The 26,515-nt window shown below is 41.8% G+C and overlaps 1 protein-coding gene across 1 annotated transcript in view; it reads right to left on the reverse strand.

Moving 5' to 3' along the window:
* Positions 1-26,515, reverse strand: part of ATP8B1 (ATPase phospholipid transporting 8B1) — a 98,825-nt gene that overhangs the window by 5,500 nt on the left and 66,810 nt on the right. The window contains exons 14-25 of the mRNA XM_081945707.1: positions 26,472-26,515; positions 25,556-25,712; positions 22,434-22,622; positions 20,426-20,538; positions 16,244-16,408; positions 12,809-12,920; positions 12,568-12,643; positions 8,788-8,920; positions 7,799-8,087; positions 4,361-4,584; positions 2,871-2,954; positions 1,373-1,618 (exon numbers count right to left, since the gene is read on the reverse strand). Coding sequence (XP_081801833.1) covers positions 1,373-1,618; positions 2,871-2,954; positions 4,361-4,584; positions 7,799-8,087; positions 8,788-8,920; positions 12,568-12,643; positions 12,809-12,920; positions 16,244-16,408; positions 20,426-20,538; positions 22,434-22,622; positions 25,556-25,712; positions 26,472-26,515 — 1,832 coding nt within the window. The remainder of the gene's footprint in view (positions 1-1,372; positions 1,619-2,870; positions 2,955-4,360; positions 4,585-7,798; positions 8,088-8,787; positions 8,921-12,567; positions 12,644-12,808; positions 12,921-16,243; positions 16,409-20,425; positions 20,539-22,433; positions 22,623-25,555; positions 25,713-26,471) is intronic.

Raw genomic sequence — 26,515 nt, forward strand, 5'->3', positions numbered from 1 at the left:
TCGCACAGGCACTGTATGCGCCACCCACGTGTGTGGCAGTGCAGAAGCTTTAAAACACAGGTAAGGAGCTCGGGCGGATGGGTGGACCCTCTGGAGCACCGTACCGGAACGGTATCCGGTGCTCCGGGCTTGCTCCGGTACGCTCGTACTGCCTGCAACCCACCACTGATCGGGTTCCAATCAAAACATTCATAAAAGTTTTGAATCTGGTCATGAACACATAATGGGGTGGCGACCAAACAAGGCCGCGGCCGATTTGCCCTGATGCACCATTTTTTTTGTACGCGCCAAATCTCCTGTTCTTTGTTTACAAGCAACAGCGCCCCTTTGTGTGGCCGCTGCGTTAATTTTGCAATTAACCATGGCCTCTAATCAATTGAAGGGTGGTAATGTTGGTGAGTAGAAGGTTTTAAAGAAAATTGAAATCAAAGTGAAGAAGGGAATTATTGAAAATTATGAGCGTGGCGTGCCTGCTGCCGATCTTGCTGCAGAGTATAAAGCCTACGATCTCGACTATTTTGAAGCAGAAAGAGGTTATGAAAGCAAATGTTGCAAGGGCAGTGACAATGCTAACCAAGTAGAGGCCTCAATGGCTGGAAGAGCTGGAAAGACTGTTGTTAGTATGGCTGAACGAAAAGCAACTTGCAGGTGATAGCATGAGCAAGGCAATCATATGCGAGAAAGCTAGGAAGATCCATGAAAATGTGTGTCAGAAATGCCCTTCTTCAAGTGGAGAAAGTGATGGATTTAAAGCCAGTAGAGGATGGTTTGAAGTTTCGTAAGAGAAGTGATATTCATAGTGTTATACGGCATAATTAACTATTTTTGTGCTTAAAAATCTTTTTAAAAAACAATATTTATATACAGTTTGTAGGAGTCTGGAACGGATTGATCATATTTACATACAATTCAATGGGGGAATTAAGTTCGGGTCACGAGGAAATCAGGTTGAGACCAAAGTTATGGAACAAATTATGGTTGTGACCAGAGGATCTACTCAGGTGCGTGCTGCACATGCACAGCGCAATTTAAATTTTTCTGCGCATGCACAGAACTGAAAAAACAAGATGGTGCTGCCAACGGCCCCACCCGGGAAACCCATTCGGGGTGTGGCAGGTCTTGGTCACTGCCGATTCCAGCGACCCAGGCTGCCAAACCACTATCGGTTCGACTGAACCAGTCCAAACTGGTATGAACCCACCACTGGCTCTACTGTACGTGAAATTTTGGGTGACTATGTGAGGATTGTAGGTGCAAGAACTGCTCATAAGTCACTTTTTTCTCAGCACCGCCATAACTTCGAATGCTTGTTAAATTAATGGTCATAGGTCAAGGACTGTCTCTTCGGAACAATGAAGGCTGATTGACTTGCCTGAAAATTAACCGCAATTATGAGAGAAGAGGAGGCAGTGACTGCAAATGACTGGTAGTCAGAAGGCGCTTCTCCGTCCTGTCCCATGGTTTGTAGGTAAGCACCGTACGGTATGAAGAAAATGATCAGGGATGTTATAACGCCATGCAGCAGGCTTAAGAAGAACTTCTTGTAGTTAAAAAGCAAGTCCTTTTGTCCCATGACGTACAACCCAGGAAACCGTATGCTCAGTTTGTCACTCACATCCTGCATTGAAAGAAGTAAGACAAATGACAATCCAGTTTGCTTGAAAATCGTTCATTACTTTATGCATCCCCACAGCAGATGTGCCACATCAAACAGAGAACAGAAAAACAGCCACCTTTTAACTAATGCATCAGTGGGCAAAAATGAGTTGGCAATGCAAAGTATCTGCAGAAAATTTAAAAAGAAGCTAGAGTCAGCTTTCTGTTGTTGGAGAAGTTACACATTAACTTTCTGATAAGACTTCTTGAATCTTTTCACCTACCCATCTTATTAAAAAAAAAAAAATGAGAGAGAGAGAGAACTCAACTTCCACCTTGCAATGTTCAGGCACAGGCCTTCTCCCTTTGGATGTCCAAATCAACACAAAAGTGTTCAGAGAGGACTAGCGACATGCTCAATGCTTGGGATGGGTCCACTCACACTCTGAATCATCGCAAAAGCTCATAACACATAAAGGTATGTCTAATCTAGTGAAAAGAAGGACCAGGAGTGATGTGATAGAAGCGTTTCAATATCTGAGGAGCTGCCACACAAAAAGCAATGGATGGAAACTAATAAAGGAGAGAAGCAGCCTAGAACGAAGGAGAAATTTACTGGCAGTAAGAACAGTTAATCGGTGGAACGGCGTGCCTTCAGAAGTTATGAATGCCCCAACACTGGAAGTCTTTAAGAAGAGACTGGACAATCGTTGGTCCAGAATGGTACAGGGTCTTCTACTTGTGCAAAAAGTTGAACTAGAAGACCTCCAAAGTCCCTTCCAACTCTATTATTCTGATAAGCAAGTCAGTCACTAAATGAAGACTTCCTGTACTCTCAAATTGACCAATACAAGAAAACTGATAATTCCCATAGTACATTTGGTGAGTAATAAGCTTATGTTTTACTCTGCCCTTTTTACTGAATTAGCATTAGCAATGGCTAGATTTCCTACGAAGCATTCTAATGATGCTTCATAGGCAAATGACAGCTTCAAAGGTGTGAGCATTACCATAATAAAGAAAGTAGCCACATGGTGGCGCTATCTGTCCAATATTAATGCAATATAGTGTCAAACACAGGGAAATGGTTTTGCAAAGGCAAGGATAATCCTGACATAGTGGCTGTAATGCACTAAGCCAAAACTAAAAGAAACCATATCATGACTTATTGTACTCTGTGAATTTAGTCAACAAAAATATCAGAAATCTGAATCCCACACAGAAGCAACGATCAACTTTTAAGGATAAGTTTTTAGTTGATTATTTGGACGAACCTGGTCAAGTAATCCAACAAGTAGAACTGGTAGACTGGAATATAATACATTGTATAGCGTGATAAACCAATCCTCGTACGCTGTCTGTAATTACAAAGAAAATATATTACACCTTTAAAAATATTTACTTACATTGTATTTAAATAAAATTAAATCAATCCATATCAGGAAAAAAAAAACCTTTGGCAACAAGCAACAATCGAATAAAACAACAAAATTTAAAACAATGTAAAAAATCCACATTAAAAAGTAAATGTTACCAAAACGGATCTACAAGCCCTAGGTAAAGAGGGGAACCCAGAATGAGATAGAGCCAATCAAGTGGCTTGTCTGATTAACTGTTGTTAATTTACCGGAGTAAATTTTCTTAAATAAATAAGTAAATTTTCTTAAATAAATAAGAATGGCCAGCTCAACAATGAGGCACTTAAGCATGTCTTCTCTGGAAGCCCCCAGGCTTGATGACATAACCAGATGTTGAGGGACTTCCAGAATATCAAAAGGGGTGGAGCTAATTTCAGGGGGAGGAATGTTCCATAAGAAGGAAGGCAGTGGTGGGATTCAAAAATTTTCACTACTGGTTCGGTGGGCGTGGGTAGGTAGGGGGCATGTGACTGAGTGGGCCAACGACATCACTCACGCCCACTCCCACTCAGTCACATCCCCCCCCCCAAAGGCACATCCACAGGAAAAGGTAGGAAAATTTATAGGATTTTTCCCTATCTACCTCTGCCCTCCCTTTGCTCCCAGTTCCCTGCTTCCTCCCCCATCACCCCCACTTTGGTTGCTTACCTTCCGCGGCAGCTGGTCCAGTTCGGAAGGCAAGCTGACCAAAGTTTTTGGCGGCCCCCAGCCAGCCACTGCTGCTGGGAAGCGACTGGCAGGCAAAGAAGCCTCCCAGCCGCCGCCTCTTTGCATACTGGCCCTCAAATGGCCTGCGGCTGGCCACTGAAAAGTCCTCCAATCAGAGAAAAAGTGGCTGCCGTCGCTGCCATCTTCTTTGTGCATGTGCATCCCATTCGATGGTCTGCGGCCAGCCGACAGCATCTTTGAGAGCTGGTATGTAAAGAGGCGGTGAAAGCTAGCGGCAACCGGGTGGGTGGGGTGAGCAACCTCTGAGAGGGGGACCGGTTTAGGGCGTGGCCAACCAGTTTGCCAACTGAGCAAAATTTCTACCACTGATTTGGGCGAACTGGTTGAATATCACCTCTGGAGGAAGGGATGGGAGTGCTAAATTATCAAGTCAAATGTTATGCCAACTAGAACGTCAAGGACCAGTCATAAGTACCCTTTGTTCAGCCCTATCATAACTTTGAATAGGTGCTGAACCAGTGATTGTTAAGCAAAGACTAAGTCTTCTTGAATCCCTATCCTAAAGCATTCCAATCCTTTTTCATTGCCCAAATCAACAGAAACATATAAATATAAATTCATAAAAATAGTAAATATTGATTGCTGCAAGGTTTCACAAGTCTTCTTGAGTCCTTTACCTGAGCAGAATAGCCGTTGAAGAAGGAGTACCAGAAGTGCACCAATGTAAAAGCAAAGTTTTTGTAGAAGAAATACCGAAGGAATTTGCACATTCTAATGTAAGACCATCGACCGTGAACCAGCAACAGTCTCTGGAGATATCTGAACTGGCCAAAAGAGTAGTCACTGGACATGACGGCTTGCATCCCTTCTTGACCACTTATCCCAACACCAATGTGGGCAGCTAGAATAAAAGTAAAAAAAATGCACACCCTTCAGCTAGCTCATTTATGGCAATCAGTTATTGGGTAATTCATTTTTGAAAAATAAATAATAAATAAATGTTTCAAGAAATGTTATGGAACCAAAACACACACACACACAATTCCTGCTTTTGGGTATGTAGCCTTCATTATTATTTTTATCTCAGCCATCTCTGCATTTTCCCAAAACTGTAGAGCGATTTTTTTAAAGTGCATTTCAGGAAGGCAAACAGCACTCATTATTTTTAAAAATCTTTACATTATTCAAAATTTAACAAAACTTTATTGTGTAATAATATAATGTGAAATTCAGAAACAGCAGACAAAAAGATAGTAAGTACAAAGTGCAAAAAAATGGGTAGGCCTGAGGAATTAAATAAAACACAACAGTAATAATTTGCATAAGGCCATCACTTTCATGAGACTAAAGTTTGAGATATGCATACACATTCATGTCTTTTCTTGGGAATGAATTTTATGTAACATGCAGGAAGGGAGTAAGAAATAATAAAGCAAAAAAAAAAGTAATGCATGATGTAAGAAAAGAAAACATAATTAAAACTAGTTTCATCAGACAAGCTCAAAGATACTGATCTTCAGCAGCTGTCTGGGTTTTCTTTGGTTGATCAAGTATTTCAGTTTTTAGAGAAGTTTTATTTTATTTCTATTTCATTATTTTATTTTATTTGTTTGTTTTTTATTTATTTTATTTATTTTATTTATTTTATTTATTTTATTTATTTATTTATTTTATTTATTTTATTTATTTTATTTATTTTATTTATTTTATTTATTTTTTTATTTTTTTATTTATTTTATTTATTTTATTTATTTTTTTATTCATTTTATTTATTTTATTTATTTTATTCATTTTATTTATTTTTATAGCCACCCATCTTTCACCCAATTCTGAGTGGTTCTCAATAAAAGATTTAGAAAAAAAAACATATAAAATCATTTTAATATGAACTAAGCCTTAACTATATATCAATACAATACAATACAATACAATAGTATCGTTGGAAGGGACCTTGGAGGTCTTCTAGTCCAACCCCCTGCCTAGGCAGGAAACCCTATACCATTTCAGACAAATGGCTATCCAACATCTTCTTAAAGACTTCCAGTGTTGGGGCATTCACAACTTCTGGAGGCAAGCTGTTCCACTGATTAATTGTTCTAACTATCGATGCCACATCAAATTGGGCAGCCCTTGCGAGTTCTATTTTTGCTGCCGGAGGGTTGCAGGAGACTCTCACGGCCAAAAACAAAGCATGGGAGCTCGTTTTTGCTGGCAGAGGGCTTGGGCCATGACAGGGCCCCCGACACAAGTGACATCAAGCGGGCCACGCCCACCCCAGCCTCTTGAGGTCAAACAGAACCCTCCTGCCTCCCTCAATGAAATTGACATCCCTGCCTTACATTTAGACAAATTCTGGATCCAGCAGATTTTTTTTCATCAAACCCCACTCTGTTAAACCCAAATTGCTTACATTTAGGGTTTACTGTACTTAGAATATAGAAAGATACACCAAAAAATGTATTTATTTATTGCATCAGCCTGTTTGTCAAGAATGTAAGAATCTTCAATGCATACTAGGATGAAGCCATGTTAAATGTGCCCTTCTCAAGACAAACTTGAGAATGTTCTTATACCCACAGTGGGCTAATTATAGTGGTACCCCAACAATTTCACAGATTGTGTTGTATTTCCCAGCCTCAGAACAAGGAACTGTTAGCTGCTGAATTCCTGCCCTAAGAAACTGAAAGTGCCAGTATAATTCCTACAGGAAGGTATTGAGTCAGACCTGATGGGCAAGTCCTCCTCTCCTGACACTCGAAGGCTTTGCTTAAGGGCAATCTGTTTCTGTCTTTCATGCCTTTCTCAGCCTTGACTAGGCCTTGACAGTCAGACCTGTGTTGCATAATCTTGTGCAGCATAGGAGCATAATTGAGTGCCTCCCGAGGGTTCAATGGATAAGGTAAAATAAGCTAAAGATTTTAGCAAGGGGTTCTCTGCTCGTTGCTGGGTGGCCATGGTGGGCGTGGCCTAGTCGGCCTCTTGCACCATGGGGGGGATTTTTGCCCTCCCCAGGCTCTGGAGGCTGGAAACAGGCCCATTTCGGGCCTTCCCAAACTTCCAGTAGGCCCGTTTTTCACCCTCCCTGAGCCTCCGTGCGTGTCCTGCACTTACCTGTATCCAAAATGGGCCATGTGGGGACCCCTGGGAAGGGCGGGGAGTGGTTTGGAAGGGTGGGTGGGGCCAGCCAGGACTGGAATTTGGGAGTTCTCCGAACTGCACAGAATCTTAGCTAGAGGTTCTCCCGAACCCGAGACTGCTCACCAGCCCACCTGTAAGGTAGGATTTAATAGCTGTGCCCAGCAATGTTAGTTGCCCAGCCTTGGGCGCAGACTGAAATGGACAATGATGTGCTAGAAGAGTCATTAAGACTTCCATCTATAAGTAAGGAGATGTTTTCTGACAGTGAGAAGAATTAATCAATGGAATAGCTTGTTCCATCACTGGAGGTTTTCGAAAATAGACTGGGCAACCATTGGACTGGAATGGTATAAGGCAGTGATGGTGAACCTTTTTGTTGTGGTGTGCCAAAAATGTGAGGGCCTGTGCGTGATAGCGCATGCACGTGCTGGTACCCATAATGCAAACCACGCCCCACATGCGCATGTGCACAACCCCCCACTACCCATAGGTGCGACACTGCTCGCCTCCAAGCTGAGGTTGGTATTTCGTCCGGGGAGCCGTTTTCAGAAACGAACTTCCGATGGGCCCATTGGGCCTGTTTTTTCGCCCTCCCTGGGTGAAATTGATTATTTTTTCTGAAGCCCGGGGAGGGTGAAAACGGCCTCCCCTGCCCACCCCCAGAAGGCCAAAAATCAGCTGGCCAGCATGTTCACGCATGCTGGAGCTGACGGCTCGCGTACTGGCAGAGATGGCTTTGCATGTCACCTGTGGCACACATGCCATAGGTTCGCCATCACTGTTATAAGGTCTACTGTCTTGACGGGGGGTTGAATTAGAAGACCTCTAAGATTTCCTCCAGCACTATGATTCTATCTTCTGTGTATCTTGATTCAGTGTGAAGATACATTGAAATCTTCCTATCTTCTTCACAAAACAGAACCCAACTATATGCAGTAAACCCACAAGAAGAAGAAGAAATGTTAAGCCTGACTTACTTTTGATCATATTCACATCATTAGCACCATCCCCAATAGCCAAGGTTATGGCTTTCTTGTACCTCTTTACCAGGTCAACCACCATAGCTTTCTGTTTGGGGGTAACTCGGCAGCAAATCACAGCATTGCACTCGCAAGCTAAATCCACAAAGTTCCGCTGCTGTTGCTCCTTGTTCAAGTCTATTCTTCGCTTTGTCTCCTTATGCCTTTCCTTCTCTTCTGCTGTTTTGGGAAATTTCAGTTTCAGGAGCTTCTTTTTCTTCTTCTTCTTCTCCAGGAGGATTTCATTCTGTTAAAAAAAAGATCATCTCTATAAATGTTTAGATAGATAGATAGATAGATAGATAGATAGATAGATAGATAGATGGATGGATGGATGGATGGATGGATGGATGGATGGATGGATGGATGGATGGATGGATGGATGGATGGATGATTGGGTGGGTGGTGGGTGGGTGGGTGGATATGGAAACATATTTCTTATCTGCCCATCTCAGAGGAACACATGATGCAAAGGCATGAACAAAATTAACCATGGCAAAAGGACAGATATCTGTTATTAGTAAAAATGGCCTTTAAAAATAAGCAAAACTGAGTTCAAGAGAACCTGGGTTTGGAACAAAACAATATTGACCTAATAATCACATTCTTTCTTTTAAAAATTTCCTAGTCAAAGACGTGTTCTATACACCCAACTAAAGACATGTTGTGAGCATTATGAGTGATGACAATCCAAAGATAACTAAAACATCATGAAAACTTCCAGTGTTGGAGCATTCACAACTTCTGGAGGCAAGTTGTTCCACCGATTAATTGTTCGAACTGTCAGGAAATTTCTCCTTAGTTCTAAGGAATTACAGATCTTAAAATCAAAACGGTCAGCACTCAACACATCTTGATGGTGCCAAGTTGCAAAACTTTTTTCTTTTTCCATTACTAATGTTTGGGGACAATTCTCTCAGACCCAGACGTGAGAATCCAGCACTTACCAACCACGATCCAGTGATAATTAAGGCTTGGTTTTTGCCTTCCTCGAAAAAGGGTTCATTGGCTGTGCTGAAAAATTTGTCATGTGTCCCGATTCGGTTCCTCTGCTTCTCCAACCTTGTGTGCAAAAGAGCGCTAAGGGAAGTGAGGTAAGGGGAGGGAAAAGGTTTTTAGAAATCCATCATGTAATTGTAAAAAAAAACATCAAGTCATGGTGACTGAAAACAGAATTAAGGACGTCTTTAAAAATCCTTAACCATGAGGATTTAGCAAATGGCTTTTTGCAGTTTAAGGTATGCAACATATTTCAGAGGGCACTGCCATTTCCCTAGAATCCTACTCTATTTCGATAGTTACAAGGTGAGCAAATCCCTTAATTGTGTAATCTCTGGATTTCATCATTATCCACCCAAACAAGAACTTCCAGAAACAGCACACCATCTTGTGGTTCATATCAACAACAACCAGGTCAGTTGATTCAGAGAAACAGCAGGAGGGAGGGGATAAGTCTACCTACCCTCTTTCTCATCCCACAATGTATGAGCAACTTCTTCTTTAAGACTTTGAAAAGTATATTTGCCACGGAAAGTAGAAAAAGATAGACTAAAATGCAAAATCCCACATTCGAGATCCATTTGTAGTACACAAATCAGAATAGCACAAACCTCATATATTATTCTGGTACTGCACCAGGGGTGAAATGCTACTGGTTCGGGCTGGTTCGCCTGAACCAGTAGTAAAAAATGCTACCATTCGCCCGAACCGGCCATTTTGTGTGAAGTCCAGCTGCTTTTATATTGTGTGTGAGTCAGTCGTGCAGCTTTTGTGTTATTTTTGTGTAAAGTCTGATCGTTGGTTTTTGAGCTCTCTCTCTCTGACTCTGTGAGGTTCCTGCTTGTTGCAGGGGACATTCTGTGTGAAGTCCAGCTGCTTTTACATTGTGTGTGAGTCAGTTTTGCAGCCATGCCCACCTGGTCATATGACCACCAAGCCACACCCACCTGGTCATATGACCACCAAGCCACACCCACCTGGTCATATGACCACCAAGCCACACCCACCTGGTCATATGACCACCAAGCCACACCCACCTGGTCGTATGACCACCAAGCCACACTCACCTGTTTACATGACCACCAAGCCATGCCCACAGAACCGGTTGGGGGAAAAAATTGAATTTCATCACTGTATTGCACTAACTGGCCAAAGATGGGCTACCATTTTTTGATTGTCAATTAAAGTAGCTTCAGTACACAGGAATACATTGCAATCTTGTTTGATTCCCAAACACAGTTGGCAACCCAAAATAGGACTAAGATATAATGCTTACAGTATCTCATCTTAACAACAATTCTGGGAGGTTGCAGTACATTGATGAAGAATCTACAATTGCCACAATATCACCTAATTAGATATGTGGCTAGGCCTAGATTCCAATCTGAGCCTCTTTGCCAAAGTGCAGTGACAATGTAGAAGATCGTTGTTATTTCAAGTTTAGTTGTGATTTCCCCTTTGTGTTAAGAAAAGTCCAGAAGTTTAATGCTCACTTTGAGCTAATCTGCTTGTTTTCTTTTACTCTTGTTTACTTAATAAAGGATAGCAGGAGGAATTAAGAAACATCTAGAAGTTTAGAGCTTACTTTGAGCTAATTTGCTTGTTTTCTTAATAAAGGAAAGAGGGAAGAATCATCACATAAGTGGAAAAAAGTTCTTATTGTTAGAGGAGTATATTTGTAGGTTGAACTGTGGGGTCCTTGGTGCTTTTTGAACTTGGCTGTTTTCTTGCAGACATTTCATTACCAATCTATGTAACATCAACAGTGCTACTAAAGTGTGGGATTTGCTCTCATTTTATATATTAGTAGCTTGCCCTGTTATTTTTAGTAGGAGAGGTCTTGGTGGTTCCTTGATTGGGCTATTGTTTCCTTTTTGTCTGATATTCCTTCATTGGGATATTGTTTGCTTCTTGATTCTTGGTTTAATGATAATCTTGGTTAATCTCTGCTCATCTGAGTGTTGATTGCTGGTAAGGAGGTCTTGTGGTCTTTTGGTTTCCCTTTTTTGTTTCCCTTTTGGCTTTTTGATTGACTCTTTTGAATGTTATGGAGATATTGCTTATTATTATATTATTATGTCTCTATGTGCTTATTGATGACCAATTTGTCTGAGTGCTGGGCTTACAGGAATTCCAGGAATTCTCTAGAATTTTGCTCAGAGTTTCCTATCTGGAACTATGATTAAGTTTGTCAGGTACGGAAGATTTAATAGCTGCCAGCTGATGAAAGGTTGTAAGCTGTAATCAATAAACTGATACAATATAAGGCCCAGGCTGATGAGATGAGGATGATTCATTGCAGTTATGGTATAACCCTTTTAAGACTCTGCGTGGACCTCCCACACAAGGCTATTAGAGGGTGTTTCTCTCTCTCATCATGTATCTCATTTTTGCTCCTTGTGTTCATAGCTGGTAAGGGATTTATATCTGCATGTATATGTTTGTATATATTTCTGTATATATAAATCACTATTAGTTATCTGAAGGCTCTATGTGCTATGTTTGTGCTCCTGGATCTATCTTATAATATTAGTCAAACTGCCAAAACTCTGACAAAATCTATCCATGTTAGAAAATTAAAGAGGTTTTTTTTTTCATCGTGACAGTTTCCTTATTGTAGAAGTCTCAGGCTTTCAATTCCCATCCTAGAGTCATTTTCCTTCCAGTCAGTTCCTTGCAGTCTCATGTCCATAGCAAGGCCATGAAGTCCTGGTGCCAGGTTTTGATAAAAAACGTGCAGTTGTTGTCATTTGTGGGGCGCTTATGCACAGAATCTAACTGTCAACCCTGAAACACATTAGATACTGTGGAAACTGGTCATCCTTGGGATATTACTGCTATTGCCATTAAGTACCTCCTGGTAGCTTGTAAATCATCTTGTTTGCATACATTTTATGTTGTGCTTTTAAATCTGTTTGCTTTAGCTAATAGTAAAACTTAAAATCCCTTTATTTACTGGTGCGCTTATTGTCCAAAAGAACCCATTACCTGGGCACTTGATCACTGCTCTGATACTTGGCAAAACACCAAATTAAATGTTCCACATTAACATCCCCCAGAGCAGAGGTGGGTTCCTACCGGTTCGGACTGGTTCAGAGGAATAGGTAGTAACTCGCCGGATATGTGACCGAACCGGTTCTATCTTCGCCATCTTGATTTTCTGTTCTGCACATGCGCAGAACAATCTTCATTGAAAAAATGTATTTTTCCCCTTTTTTAATGTTGTGCACATGCACAGACCCTTTTAAGTGCGAATATGCACACGCACACAAAATTTTTCGGGCGCTGAACTGGTAGAAATGCCGGCAGGAACCCATCCCTGCCCCAGACCAGGGGTCTCTAACCTTGGCAACTTTAAAGACTTGTGGACTTCAACTCCCAGAGTTCCTCAGTCAGCTGGCTGAGGAACTCTGGGAGTTGAAGTCCACAAGTCTTAAAGTTGCCAAGGTTGGAGACCCCTGCTCCAGACGGCTTCCTTCAACTCTGAGAATGTTCAACCAGCTATTTGTCTCATCTAAACTGCCTCTGGCCATTTTGGCTTTTAATTCTGTGAGCATATTTAGAGATACAAAGATAAAGCATACATCGGGCACTTCTCAAAGCTGCTGCACATTTGCAGCAAATGCACAGGGGTTCTATGATTGTGCCCTGGGGACACCAAAGCACTTACTAGAATCAAATCATTCAGATCACTCTTAATGTAATCTCTTGCATTAAAAAGAATTTACCTGATGTCTTCTCCATAGTGGATATTAGTTTCATCTGTTAAGAGTTCACAGGAAAAACCAATATTTTCAGCAGTTTCTGTAAGAGGAGAATGCCAAGTCACAGTTTATCTTCTCATTTTCCCCCATGCATGCAGAATATGTTCAGTCATCAATTTTAAAAAAAGAAACTTTAGGATTATTTGCTGCCCATATGTAGTTTACCTTGGGGAAAATAAACAGCAATTGATTATACAAAAATTACCTTTTTTGTCACCTGTCAAAACCCAGATCTTAATATCTGCTTTTGCCAATTTGGAGATGGTTTCTGGCACTCCATCTTGTAACTTGTCTTCTATTGCTGTGGCACCTAAAAGCTGCAGATTAAGAAAAGATGAGGTTTATTTAATGTGGATACAGTAGGTACATTTTAGCTGTTAATGGTTTATCACTCACACAAACTATTAAAATATAAAAAGTGGCTATCCTAACATTCCATGAGAAAAGCTACAAATTGGAAGGATGTGACCATGGATATTAGTGTACCTAGATAATATTTAGTTAGTACTTATATCCCACCGTATCTTTTGATGCCCAAGTTGTCTTGCATGGGGTATCTCTAATTTTATCTCCAGAAATAGGATGGATTGGGAGAAAGGTGATTGGCCCTAATGAGTTCTCTAGCTGAATGGGAATTTAGCAATAGCAATAACATTTAGACTGTTGTACCACCTCATAGTGTTTTACAGGACTCTCCGGGCAATTTACAATGTACAAACATTATTTGAACATTGCCCCAGCAATCTGTGTCCTCATTTTACTGATATTGGAAGGATGGGAGGCTGAGTCCACCTTGAACCCTGTCACGATTGAACTCCAAACGGTGGGCAGAGTTTGCGTGCAATACTGCATTCCAACCACTGTGCCATCAGGCCTCCTAATCCAGGACCCAAATAATATTCACCATTACACCCTACTAGGAAGTCCCCCTTTCCCAGATTAAAATATTCTTTATTCTTAATATTAAAAGAGGCAGGATAGAACATTTCCTCAAAGGAGAAATGGGGGAACATTTCCCCCATTAAAGGCAGAAAGCAGTCCCAGTCTTCCTGCATAGTAAACCAGCCTCCAGTAGATGCCTGAAGTCTTTAGAGATGGATATTTTATGCCCATTAAGAAATCCAGGCCAGCCTATTTATAAACAAAACTGCCCCAGAAGGGATTAAAAGTAGAAAAACAAAGACCCCTAAAATCTACATTCTCCACCCAAATTCTAAGGATAGGACATGAGTCTAGGACATGATAGGATTAACCCACCACCATTAGAATAGCAAAAGACACAAGGCTCGCTACATTGCACAACCTCCTGGAGCATCTCAATCAGAACCCTATAAAGATCCATCTAGTCTCTGAAGTTTCTGGCAACCAAATAAACAGAGACTTTCTTTCCAAACAGCCATCCTCCATTTTATTTCCCACTTCTCCCGGCTTGGAACCGGAACGGATTTTTAAGCCGAGATGGTGCAGTGGTTAGAGTGCAGTACTGCAGGCTGATTGCTAGCTGCAGTTCGGCACTTCAAATACCACCAGGCTCAAGGTTAACTCAGTTTTCTATGCTTCCGGGGTGGGTAAAATGAGGACCCAGATTGTTAGGGACAATATGATGACTCTGTAAACCGCTTAGAGAGGGCTGTAAAAGCACTATGAAGCGGTATATAAGTCTAAGTGCTATTGCTATTTCCTCCTACACTACGTTATTCTTTAATGTCCCAACCAAACGCTATCTGATTAAAATCCAACCTATATGTTAGGTTACCCTGAGAGAAAGAGAGAGCATCTATCTTAGCATCATCAAATGACCTTCATGTATACATGTGGATCTGAATCCAGGTTTCTCCAATTCTTAGTTTGACATTCTAAATAGGACACTATCTCTAACCTTCACTACCAAAAAGTGGAGGAGCTAAATGACAATCAACATCTCACTTGTATTTTTACCCCCATTTCTGGACTGTAGCCTCTGTATGGGTCATAGATGGCAATCTTAGGGCTCAGGTTATACATTACATTTATACATTTTGTTTCTAGGTCAGGTTCCCCACCCACTCAAATATGTTAGAGTTCATCACCCAGAGTTCTTAATCTTCATCTATGCAAGGTGAGAATTTACTGGAGAAAACAAGATGGGGAAAGTTGCTTTAACTAGAAGGATAAAACTCATCAATGAAAATATGTAAATTTATTGGAAACTATTTTAGGGGCATAGGACTAACTTTGGATTTGTTCGACATCCAATCTTTGAATTTATTATCAAAAAATTATATCTCAATTTGATCTATATCCCCAGGATTCATCAGTGATTAAACATGTATAAACCCAAATGGGATATCTGGATTTTGTATGAAGGTTGAGAGTAGGTAGCGGCAGATGTTTCTCTCTCCTAGGGCACAAAGAAAAAATATCTGCTGCGAACTCTGTGTGGCATCAGGAAGGGCATCCAGTCAGTAAACGCTCAGCTCCACCCAACTCTACCCCAAATTAAGGGGTTACAGGATCATAAAAATGGGGGGATATTTTTTTTTACAGAGAAAGAATATTGAATATTCTACAATATTATTATTAATACAATACAATACAATACAATACAATAGCAGAGTTGGAAGGGACCTTGGAGGTCTTCTAGTCCAACCCACTGCCTAGGCAGGAAACCCTATACCGTTTCAGACAAATCGCTATCCAACTTCCTTCTTCTTTATTATGTGTTGTATCTACAAAGGGGAAAGTGCAGTGGTGGGATTAATTTTTTTTACTACCGGTTCTGTGGGCATAGCTTGGAGGTTGTGACATGGCTTGGTGGGCGTGGCTTGATGGGTGTGGCAGGGGAAGGATAATATAAAATCTCCATTCTCATCCCACTCCAATGGAAGGTTACTGCAAAATCCCCATTTCCTCCCAATCAGCTAGGACTCGGGAGATAGAGAATAGATGGGGCGGGGCCATCAGAGGTGGTATTTATCAGTTCTCCAAACTACTCAAAATTTCCCCTACCGGTTCTCCAGAACTGATCAGAACCTGCTGAATTCCACCACTGGGAAAGTGGTGGTGTGATGGACTAAAGTGAAGTGGCAGTTTCCCAGGAAGGAGGAAGAAGTACATTTCAAGGAGGGGTTGAGAAAAGAGTCAGCCCAGCCCAGAGCTGAATAGGAGGCAGAGGAAGAACGTTGGGATGGCCACTCCCTAGATATCTCTTGTGGAAAAGCAACAAAGATTTTGCCTGGCAAGATTCTGTCTATATGCTGTGAGCAAATAAAGAACTGAACTTTAACTGAATTGTTCTATGTTGTTCTTGGGTTGGGCCTGACAGTTATAACCCTTAATACTGTAGCATGCTGGAATATATTCGTTTTTATGAATGCCTCAGATCCATCGTTTACACACCTGTGTTTTATTATTCATACTTTATTGCCTGTTTTCATGCATCTTTTATTATATCTCTCTTACTTATATTATCTTTACTCACATGCTTTCAAAATAACAATAAAGCAATAAAAAAAGAATATATGTGCCTTTATAGCTATTGTACAGACTGGAAAATCAAGGTGAAAAAGTATAAATGGGATATACCTCCCAAGAAACACTTGCAAGATCAAACGGAAGGTCAAAGAATAAAACTCCTATCTCAGTTCCCCATCAGACTTACAATTAGATTTTGCTCAATTTCTTCATACACTTTGTCAAGAGCTGCCTCGCGGTTTTTTAAGGCCAGAGAAGCTGCCATGAACTTCTTTTCCCATGCTTCATATTCATAATGGGTAATTTCCTTGTAGCAAAGACACAATGTCCGAAGGGTTTCATTTGCAAAGATCTGTCAAAGAGGGGGGGGGGGGGGAAACAGTGGTTGAAAGAAAGTATTTGTTTCTGATCCGAACAGATTTTCCTTGGGGATAAAATATAAGAATCTTCATTCATCCTAATCATCATCATCACTATTATTTATCAAACTTACTGTATACACTGTTCAATTCTTAAGAACTGTGTCAGGTTACAATAATGAAAATGAAGAACTGCATAGACAGATAATCCTTGATTTAAGACTTAGCAATCATTCTGTCAGGCCTGCAGCCATCTTTTCTTTTTGATCTTTGGCCTGCCACACTTTCTATTATTCTACTATGCATTTTCTATTGTGGGAAAATGGGAGGGGGGATTGTAGGAGTGAGATGATATGTAGCCATAACAAAATTCTTTCTAGAAAGCCAAGGTCATCCTTTGTCTCTGCACCTTTGCACCTGACCGGAACTGGATGGGTGGAACTGCCAGCATGGAAGTGGGAGATTGGACCGTGTGATGGACTTGTGGGTGTGGGGGCAGGATCTTGAACTTTCAACTAGGTGGGGAAAACCAGGAAGCTTTCAGATTCGCCTTTTCCCAGATGTGCCAACATGGCTCTCTTAATAAATTGGAACTTTGAGCAATACTTTGCCTTGGACTCTGATAATTTTGGATGCTATTTGGAACCCTGACACATTCAACATTACAATTGGACCTGGATTTGAAGTTCTGATGGCTGCCCCCCTCCCCAGCCATGTGATTGCATTTTGGCTTTCATTTACAACTGTATGCAGCATCATGTGATCAGGTGACCATGAGTTATGAATTTTTTTGTGAAAATGAGCATTTATTTCCAGTTTCCAGCAAAAACATCCATTGTGGACAATGGGATCATTTAACACAGGGCTGTCAAACTTCCAGTCCAGATGCGTCATGTGCTGCCCAGGCCAGGTTTAGCGAAAGGGGGGGGGGAAGTCATGATATGTCATGTGACACTGCTGTGACAACATGAGTTTGACACCCCTGATTTAACACCATGGATTAATTTTTTATTTATTTATTTATTTATTAGATTTGTTAGCCGCTCCCTCTCCACGAAGGGACTCGGGGCGGCGTACAATAAATAAAAAAGCACATATTATACAATTAAACATTTCACGGAGGAGGTATAAAAATCACACAACAATCGTTACAATACATAGAAATAGTAATAATAAGGTTAAGGTTAAAAATTAAAATATCCCAATATAAAATTACAAGTTTAAAAGATTGCCAGGAGGATTAAAATGGAACTATGGTTGAGCCAGGCCGGCTAGTTGAAAAAGGTGGGTCTTGAGTTTTGAACGGAAGGAGCGGAGGTCGGTAGTAATCCTAATGTCGGGGGGGAGGTCATTCCAGAGGGCTGGGCCCATCACAGAGAAGGCCATGCTCCTGGGCGCCGCCCTTTGGCACTACTTAGTGGACGGCACCCGGAGAAGTCCCTCTCTGTGAGAGCGAATTGGTCGTAGGGATGTATGGGGCAGGATGTGATCCCGCAGGTAACTAGGTCCGTGTGATGGACTTGTGGGTGTGGGGGCAGGTATTAATGACCATGGTGATTCACTTAAACCAGGGGTGTCCAAACTTGGGAACTTTAAGACTTGGGGACTTCAACTCCTAGAATTCCCCAGCCAGTTATGTTTCCAAGTTTGGAAACACCTGACTTAAAGTGTAGTGACTAAGGTACCAGGCTAGAAATCAGGAGTTTGTGAGTTCTAGTCCTGCCTTAGGCACAAAAGCTGGTTTGGCCAGTTGTTCTCTCTTTCAATGGTTGTTATTGTCAGGAAAAGAGGAGGCGGAGGAAGTATTAGATATGTTCTCCATCCTGAGATATGTTTTTTTTTAAAAATACAAATAATAAAGACAGGACAAAAAAATCTAAAATAAAAAAGGCTAGGGCCTTGAATTGCACCCAGAAGCAAACTGACAACCAGTGTGAATTTGAACCAAAGGTTTTAGACTTAAGACTTAGAACTTAGACTTAGAATAACTTTATTAATTGGCATACATCGAAACGAAATTTTGTTGCAGACAGCTCTCAAAGGATCACCACCTCCAATATACACTACATAAACATGACAAACACACACACACACACACACACACACACACACACACAGTTTCTCTGAAAATAAGACCTCCCCGGATAATAAGGCCAATCGGGCTTTTGAGCACATGCGCTAAAATAAGCCCTCCCCTGAAAATAAGCCCTCCCCAAAAATATTGCAACACAGCAGCAGCCATGAGGTGACTACGCTCGCCACCTCCTGCACCTCAAAAATAATAAGACCTCCCCGAAAATAAGGCCAAGTGCTTATTTTGGGGGGGTCAAAAGAAAATAAGACCCTGTCTTTACCCATATATCCACATATATTAGATGACACAGAGGAACAACTCAGTCTAGTTCAGGTCTATACATGTACATGGGGAGAAAAACAAATCTTGTGAGTTTACCAGATGGATGGCACAGGGAACAAAGCTGTTACAGAATCTGGTAGTCCTGCTAGAAATACTTTGAAACCTCCCCCCAGTGGGAAGCAACAGAAACAGACCAAAAAGTGGGTGTGTGGGGTCTGTAACAATGCCTTGAGCTCTAAAGACATAGTGCTTATAAGCAGTATCTTGAATAACAGGAAGGGAGCTTTCCTTTAATCTTCTCGGCTGTCCTTACCATTCTCTGTATGGACTTTCTATCTGAGGCACTGCTGCCAAACAGTGATGCAGTTTGTTAGGATGGCATACCAAGGCATATCTATTACTGCTTGTGCCACTGCATCCTGGTGGACCAACTGAAGCTTCTAGGTCAGCGATGGCAAACCTTTTTTGGCTTGCGTGCCATAAGTGGGGGGAGCGCAGGGGGGCCGTGTGCTGGCATGCCACACCCATAATGCAATGCGCGACTCCCCGTGTGCATGCACGCACTACAGGTGTGACCCCCACATTTTACATGCTTTTTTCACCCTCCCCAGGCTCCAGAGGCTTTATAGGAGCCTGGGATGGGTGAAAACAGCCTCCCCCGCCTCCCCCGGACGCCTCCGGAGGCTTCAGGGACCATCAGGAGGCTTCCCTGACGCCTTCGGCCCGCTCAAAACGACCCTCTGAGCAAACCGGATGTCACTTCCCTGAAGCCTACGGAGCAGTCAAAATGACCCTCCGAGCAAACCGGAAGTCACTTCCCTAAAGCCTCTGGAGCAGTCAAAACGACCCTCCGAGCAAACCGGAAGTCACTTCCCTGAAGCCTCCGGAGCAGTCAAAATGACCCTCCGAGCAAACCAGAAGTCCGTTCCCGAACTTCTGGTTTGCCTGTAGGGCCGGTTTTCTGCGCTCCGGAGGCTTCACGGAAGTTCATGAAGCCTCCGGAGGGCCTCGGCGGGGGGGGGGGGGGGAGGCTCTTTTCACCCTCCCCAGGCTCCTATAAAGCATCTGGAGCCTGGGGAGGGCGAAAAATGCTTTTAAAAAGGGTGAACTCAGCTGGCCAGCACGCGCATGCACGCTGGCCAGCTGAAAGGGCAGCGCCTCGCATGCCATAGGTTCGCCATCACTGTTCTAGGTTAAGGGCGCTCCTAGATAGAAGGCATTACAGTTGTCATGCCATGAAGTAAGTAAGAAAATCAGACATTTTCATTTATATTAATACTGAATACATTCTAAATGGAAAACAATGGAGGCATGTACAGGCTAAACAACTATGAAAAATTAAAAAGTATATTAATGATGTTTAATCTGGACCTATGGTATAAGATCGACAACAACAACTACAATAAAAAAGTAAGAACAAGAAACTTATCAAAACATTGCAATTTCATGTTGGTACAAGAAAAACTCATTGTCTTCAGGGGCCTGACTTTTAGTATTGCAATTTGTTTTATTTATCAATTTTAGGTACCATCCATCTCACTCTCGGATGTCTTTCTACTTTGGTCTCAGAGAAATGCTATTGTACGTTGAAACATTTTTCAGTTCATAGCTACAGTAGTTTTAATAGTTATCCTGGTAAGATATTCCAACTTACATTCAACGCATCTTCGGTATCCTGTTTGTTAGGATTTCTTGGATGCAGCCGTTCAAATATCACTGTATCAGCTCCTTTGCAATAAAGTTTGATGGCCCCATTGGGATCTCTTGCTACAAGAAAGCAAACAGAAAGAATTGAAAAAGGAACCATTTCTTTGCTGAAGCTAAGTTATTAAAAAGCAGATATGTTTTACAGAAAATGCATGCAAGTCTTCCACTCAAGCATTGCCACACAGTAATCTTTGCAACATTCCAGAATCATTTTCAGAACTTTATTATCATCATTAAGTGAACCAATTATTTGCTGCAAGAAGAATGACTTTTCAGTTTCCAAATAATGAAGCCCTGCAGAGTTTGGGAGGCTGTTTTTCCATAGGCAGATATTCTTCCTTCATTCTGCTCCAGGACTTCAGGTGTTCTGTTTACAGGTCCTTTAAGGGGGATAGTGGCTTGACAGCTTTGCAGAGACCAGCAACAACACTTTATAATGCTCAGATTTATTTTTGCATAAATTGAGCAAATCTATGCCACCTCACTGATTCCACTTTAAAATGCAAGCTGGATTTAGCTGGGCTGTTTTGACTCTTTCAGATCATTGCAATTGTTCTCCATAGTAGCCTGTAAATGAAGGGAGGTGGGATAATATTGATCAGGTGCATGTTGATCCTTTTTTTATTAGAGGACCAATGGAGAAAACATAATTTATTTCCTTTTTGCATAGTTTGCAGCTGGAGATGAGGCAATTGTTATTCTGGAGCGGAGAGCTGATTTATTGATAGATTCATTAAATTTTTACGCTATCCATCTCACTCTGGAAAGTGACCGATTAGATGGTGTGTTTCAAAAACTTTGGAGGGATTGGTGAACCAATCAGCAAAAAAAAAAAAAAAAACTTTGCAAAGTAACACTGCAAAGGGCACCAACAACTTGTGGGCAGAAAATGTTAATTATATTCATCTCCTTTAAGTTCTCTATAGGTATCCAGAAGATATTATATGGAAGCAGCATAACGGTATGTGGGAATGACCTTAGAAAATAGGGGGAAGAGCCACAGTTAGGAGAAGGGTTGGATAAAAGGCAGCGTAGCCCACAAAAGGAGTATGGGCATAGCAAAAGAAGGGAACCTCCCCAGCTTCTTGGGCTGTAAAGGTGTTGGGGTGAAATCTAATTTTAGACTTGCAAGATTCTGTTAATGTAACCTTATAATAAAGTAAAATTGGTTCACTAGGCATGCTTCCTGTCTAGACTACCTTGCAAGGCTGGCATGTAGACAATAGAAGACCACAGTGAAAATACAGAAATTGGGGTCACCACCAATTCTTTAAAAAATAGCTCTCAGTCCCTTTAACTCAGGGGTGTCCAAACTTGGGTACTTTTAAGACTTGTGGACTTCAATTCCCAGAATTCCCCAATCGGCATGCTGGCTAGGGAATTCTGGGAGTTGAAGTCCACAAGTCTTAAAAGTTCCCAAATTTGGACACCCCTGCTTTAACTGATTCACAGAGCTCAATTTCATTAAGGCAGTTAGAGAGGTATTTTTTCCCATGGGCATTTGGCATTTAGTCATGCCAGCTACAAGACCACAGAGATGTTTTCAGACAGCGCTGGCTCTTCAGCTTTGAAACGGAGATGAGCACCGTCCCCTAGAGTTGGGAATGACTAGCACATATGTGTGAAGGGAACCTTTACCTTTTTATACAGATATAGTGATTTACCCTTAGGGGACACTGTCTGTCTATTTTGCTTTGCACATGAAGAGCAAGAGGCATTGCGTGCTAAGCTGATACCATCTTCATGGTCCCAAAGTTAAATAACATGGAATTTGACTGCATGGGAGAAGTAAGGCTTAAAGCTAATATGACCATTTGGTATGAAGTTATACCAGAACAGCATCTATTTTAATTATTTTCCTTTTTAGACAGACAAGCTGAGGCATTTTCTTCCTGAAACAGAACTCTCTGGTGTTGCCTTTTTCTAGAACTGGAAAAAAAAAGCTGTTGACTTACTGATAACAGACATCCTTTTTCTGTCACTGTTGAAATCCAAAATGGCAAGCACATCGTATGTTTTCACAGTTCCCATTTCACTTATTGTAATGGTATTTTGCGTCCGTGAGAGGTAAGCATAACCCATGTTTCTGGCTGCAGTTACCAATGCCCCTTCGTCTGGAGAAGCAGCATGATAGTTGAGCTCACCTTGATGGAAAGAAAAACCGAGTAAGAAACCCTTACATTCTTTGGAAACTGATGCTGTGGTTAACAAACTTATCTCATTCCTAGTATTTATTTATTGCATATATTCATTCTTTTACTGTTTCATCATCACCCATCTTTGTTCCTGGAAGCTCAAAGTGGCAAAAATACAACAACTCTGTAATCTAGTATGAGTTAAGTGAGAGCCACAGCTCTCAAGTTAGGACTTGTACATGATTCTCCACAGTCCAAAACAGAATCTTAACTAGTGTATTACACCAACTTTATGTGGATTGGCTCATTGTGCACATGTGGCTTTTCCATATTGGCAAAATAATATACAATACAATACAATAGTAGAGTTGGAAGGGACCTTGGAGGTCTTCTAGTCCAACCTCCTGCCTAGGCAGGAAACCCTATACCGTTTCAGACAAATGGCTATCCAACATCTTCTTAAAGACTTCCAGTGTTGGGACATTCACAACTTCTGGAGGCAAGCTGTTCCACTGATTAATTGTTCTAACTGTCAGGAAGTTTCTCCTCAGTTCTAAGTTGCTTCTCTCCTTCATTAGTTTCCACCCATTGCTTCTTGTTCTACCCTCAGGTGCCTTGGAGAATAGTTTGACTCCCTATTCTTTGTGGCAACCCCTGAGATATTGGAACACTGCTATCATGTCTCCCCTAGTCCTTGTTTCTCTTAAGCTAAACATACCCAGTTCCTGCAACCGTTCTTCATAGGCTTTAGCCTCCAGTCCCCTAATCATCTTTGTTGCTCTTCTCTGCACTCTTTCTAGTCTCCACATCTTTTCTACATCGTGGTGACCAAAACGCCATGAAATAATATATAGGACCTTCCAGAGCCATGATGGCGAACCAGTGGCACACAGAGTCCTCTCTGTGGGCACGGGCATCGTCGCCAGCTGCTCTTCTGGTTTCTGGCATGCGCATGTGTGCCAGCCAGCTGGTCTCCATGGGCGCCAGAGCACCGGAAATCTGAAGACCAGCTGGACAGCTCGCATGCGCACACCAGGAAGCAGAAGCGCATCTGGCCACTGCGCGCATGTGCACCGGCCAGCTGGTCTTCAGATTTCCAGAACTCTGGCGCATGCATGTGCATATTTGCACATGCATATGCACGTGTTCCAGTTTGGGCACTTGGTGTCGAAAAGATTCACTATCACTGTTCTAGAGTCACCTCTGAGCCCCAGACTTTAGCAGATTATCAGGCAGGATATCCTATCATCAGAATGTGGTTTGAACAACTATGGTGGCAAAGAGGACACCGGTAGTTACAACCACAACACAAAATTTATGTTGCTAAGTGAGACATTTGATAAGGGAATTTTGCCCCATTCTGAAACCTTTCTTGCCACATTTGTTGGAAGGAATCACTGCAACTGTTAAGGTAGTAACACAGCTGTAAAGTGAGTCTGCCTTGTCAGATTCACTTTGTGACCTTGTCAGAAGGTCGCAAGAAAGGATTACATGATCCTAGGACACTGCAACCATCCTAAATATGAACCCGTTGGAAAGCATCCAAATTTTGATCACGTGACCATGGGGATGCCACAACAGTCGTAAGAGTGAAAAGGATAAAAAAAAAGTGAGAGCCACTTTTTTCAGGGCTGTTGTAACTTTGAACGGTCACTAAATGAACTGTGACCATGGGGATACTGCAAAACTTGTAAGTGTGAAAAACGGTCATAAGTCAACTTTTTTCAGTGCCATTTGTAACTTTTGAATGATCACTAAATGGACTGTTGTAAGTCGAGGCCCACCTGTATCATCACCATTAAACCAGTCTTGAAGTTGGTTCAATAATCTGATTTATTCCAAGCCTGATTAATGATTAGGTTAAACATTCCGTTGAACTGCAAAACCATAGTTAATTAAAGACCTCGTGTAGGATTGAGAAGCAAATAAAGGATTTTATGGAAACAAGCATGCTTCTGACTCAGTTGATAACCAAGATACATTTGTTTAATATGGACTAGAGTTTAGGAGGGGGAGAATTATGAGATAAGAGGGAGTAGAATGCTTTGAGCACCAATATCAGCAAAATGGTTTCACACCACTGCAAATATTGGCCAACAAATGATCATGTGATAGTAATATCTCTAATAGTAGGGCAAGTGTCCTTTACAATAATGTATCCTTTGGAAAAATAAAGCTACTGTATAAGAGACTTTGAAAATTAAGCACACAATCGCTAATAAGATGTGGGTAGCTGCTCAAAATGAATAAACAAATAAGATTCTTTGGCATTGTACAGTGCACATTAAATACTGTGTTTCTGCAAAAATATGACCGTCTTATTGTCTTTTCGGCCCCAAAATAAACACTAGGGCTTATTTTCAGGGGTGTTTAATTTTTTTTATCCCCACCCCACCCATATACGGGAGGTCCACTACTTCTGCTTGCTCGCAGCACGGCAGGAGGCTCACCGCCATAAGGTGATGGGGTGGAGCTTCCCCAAACGCTCCACCCCGGCTTACCTCAGACCCCCGCCCTCCCGGCCAGGCCATCCATGCCCCAACACCTGCCTCGCTTCGTGGTCGCGGCACCAGCAAGCAAACAAGCAGAAGTGGGCCAGTGATCATGTGGACTCCTGCTGCACATAGCTGTTGATGCTGCCGCCGCGAGGCAGGTGTCAGGGCATGGATGGCCTGGGTGCAGGGGACCTGAGGAAAGCTGGTGCAAGGCACGTGGGGAAGCTCCAACCCCCTGCCTCACCTTGTGGCTGTGATGCCATGAGCAACCAGAGGGAATGGGCAGCCGGGCAGCTACACAGGCTGTTAAGTAGGGCTTATTTGGGGGTAGGGCTTATATTAGGTGCATGTGTAAAAACATGCTAAGTCTTATTTAAGGGATAGGTCTTATTTTTTGGGGGGGAGAGAGAGATGGGCGTATATAAGATCATGCCAGATAGCACTTACCATCACTAGCATCTACCATCACTGTATGACAAATTGCCAGAAGAAGGAAGAATTGCTGGATTTCAGTTTCTTTCCCAGTTTTAATTTTTTCAATCAGGTAATGATCGTAAAAATTAAGTTTTCCATCTGCATGCATATTCCAGCTTAAATCAACTTGCTAAAAAATAAAATACAACATAGTAATTATAGGCATTATTTTAAATAATGACTAATCCCTTGATCGAATTCCCTAACCGAGCATTCACGGCACCGACCTTCCCATGCATCCGAGATCTGCTCCATTTTATGAACTTTCTTGCCACAGCTACTAAGTGAACCACTGAAGTTGTTCAGTGAACAACACATTTGCTAAGTAAATCTGGCTTCCCCATTGATTTTGCTTGTCCGGTGATCAAAAAAGGTGATCACATGACCCTGGGACACTGCAACCATCACAAATACAGGCCAATCATCGCGCTTCGCCTTATTTTGGGAGAGGTCTTACTATTTTTGAGGCGGTGAGTGTGGTCACCTCGTGCCTGCTCCTGTGTTGCAATATTTTCAGGGGAGGGCTTATTTTAGTGCAGGGGTGTCCAAACTTGGGAACTTTAAGACTTGTGGACTTCAACTCCCAGAATTCCCCAGCATAGCTGGCTGGGGAATTCTGGGAGTTGAAGTCCACAAGTCTTAAAGTTCCCAAGTTTGGACACCCCTGTTTTAGTGCATGTGCTCAAAAGCCCAATTGGGCTTATTATCTGGGGAGGTCTTATTTTCAGGGAAACAGGGTAAGAGACATATGCAGGAGACAGGCACTCTCTCCTGGAACTCTACCAAATTTGCAGAGAGTCACTCTGGAAAGTGAGAAGCATATAAATTTAATAACTAAATAAAAGTAAAATAAAAAATAGATAAATTGTTTTATACTGAAATTGCTTACTTCTAAATGATCGTGCTCTTCGCCTGTTTTGTCCCTGCAGTCTC

Source organism: Natrix helvetica (genome assembly GCF_964273705.1).
Source record: "Natrix helvetica genome assembly, chromosome: 2".
Lineage (NCBI taxonomy): Eukaryota > Metazoa > Chordata > Lepidosauria > Squamata > Natricidae > Natrix > Natrix helvetica.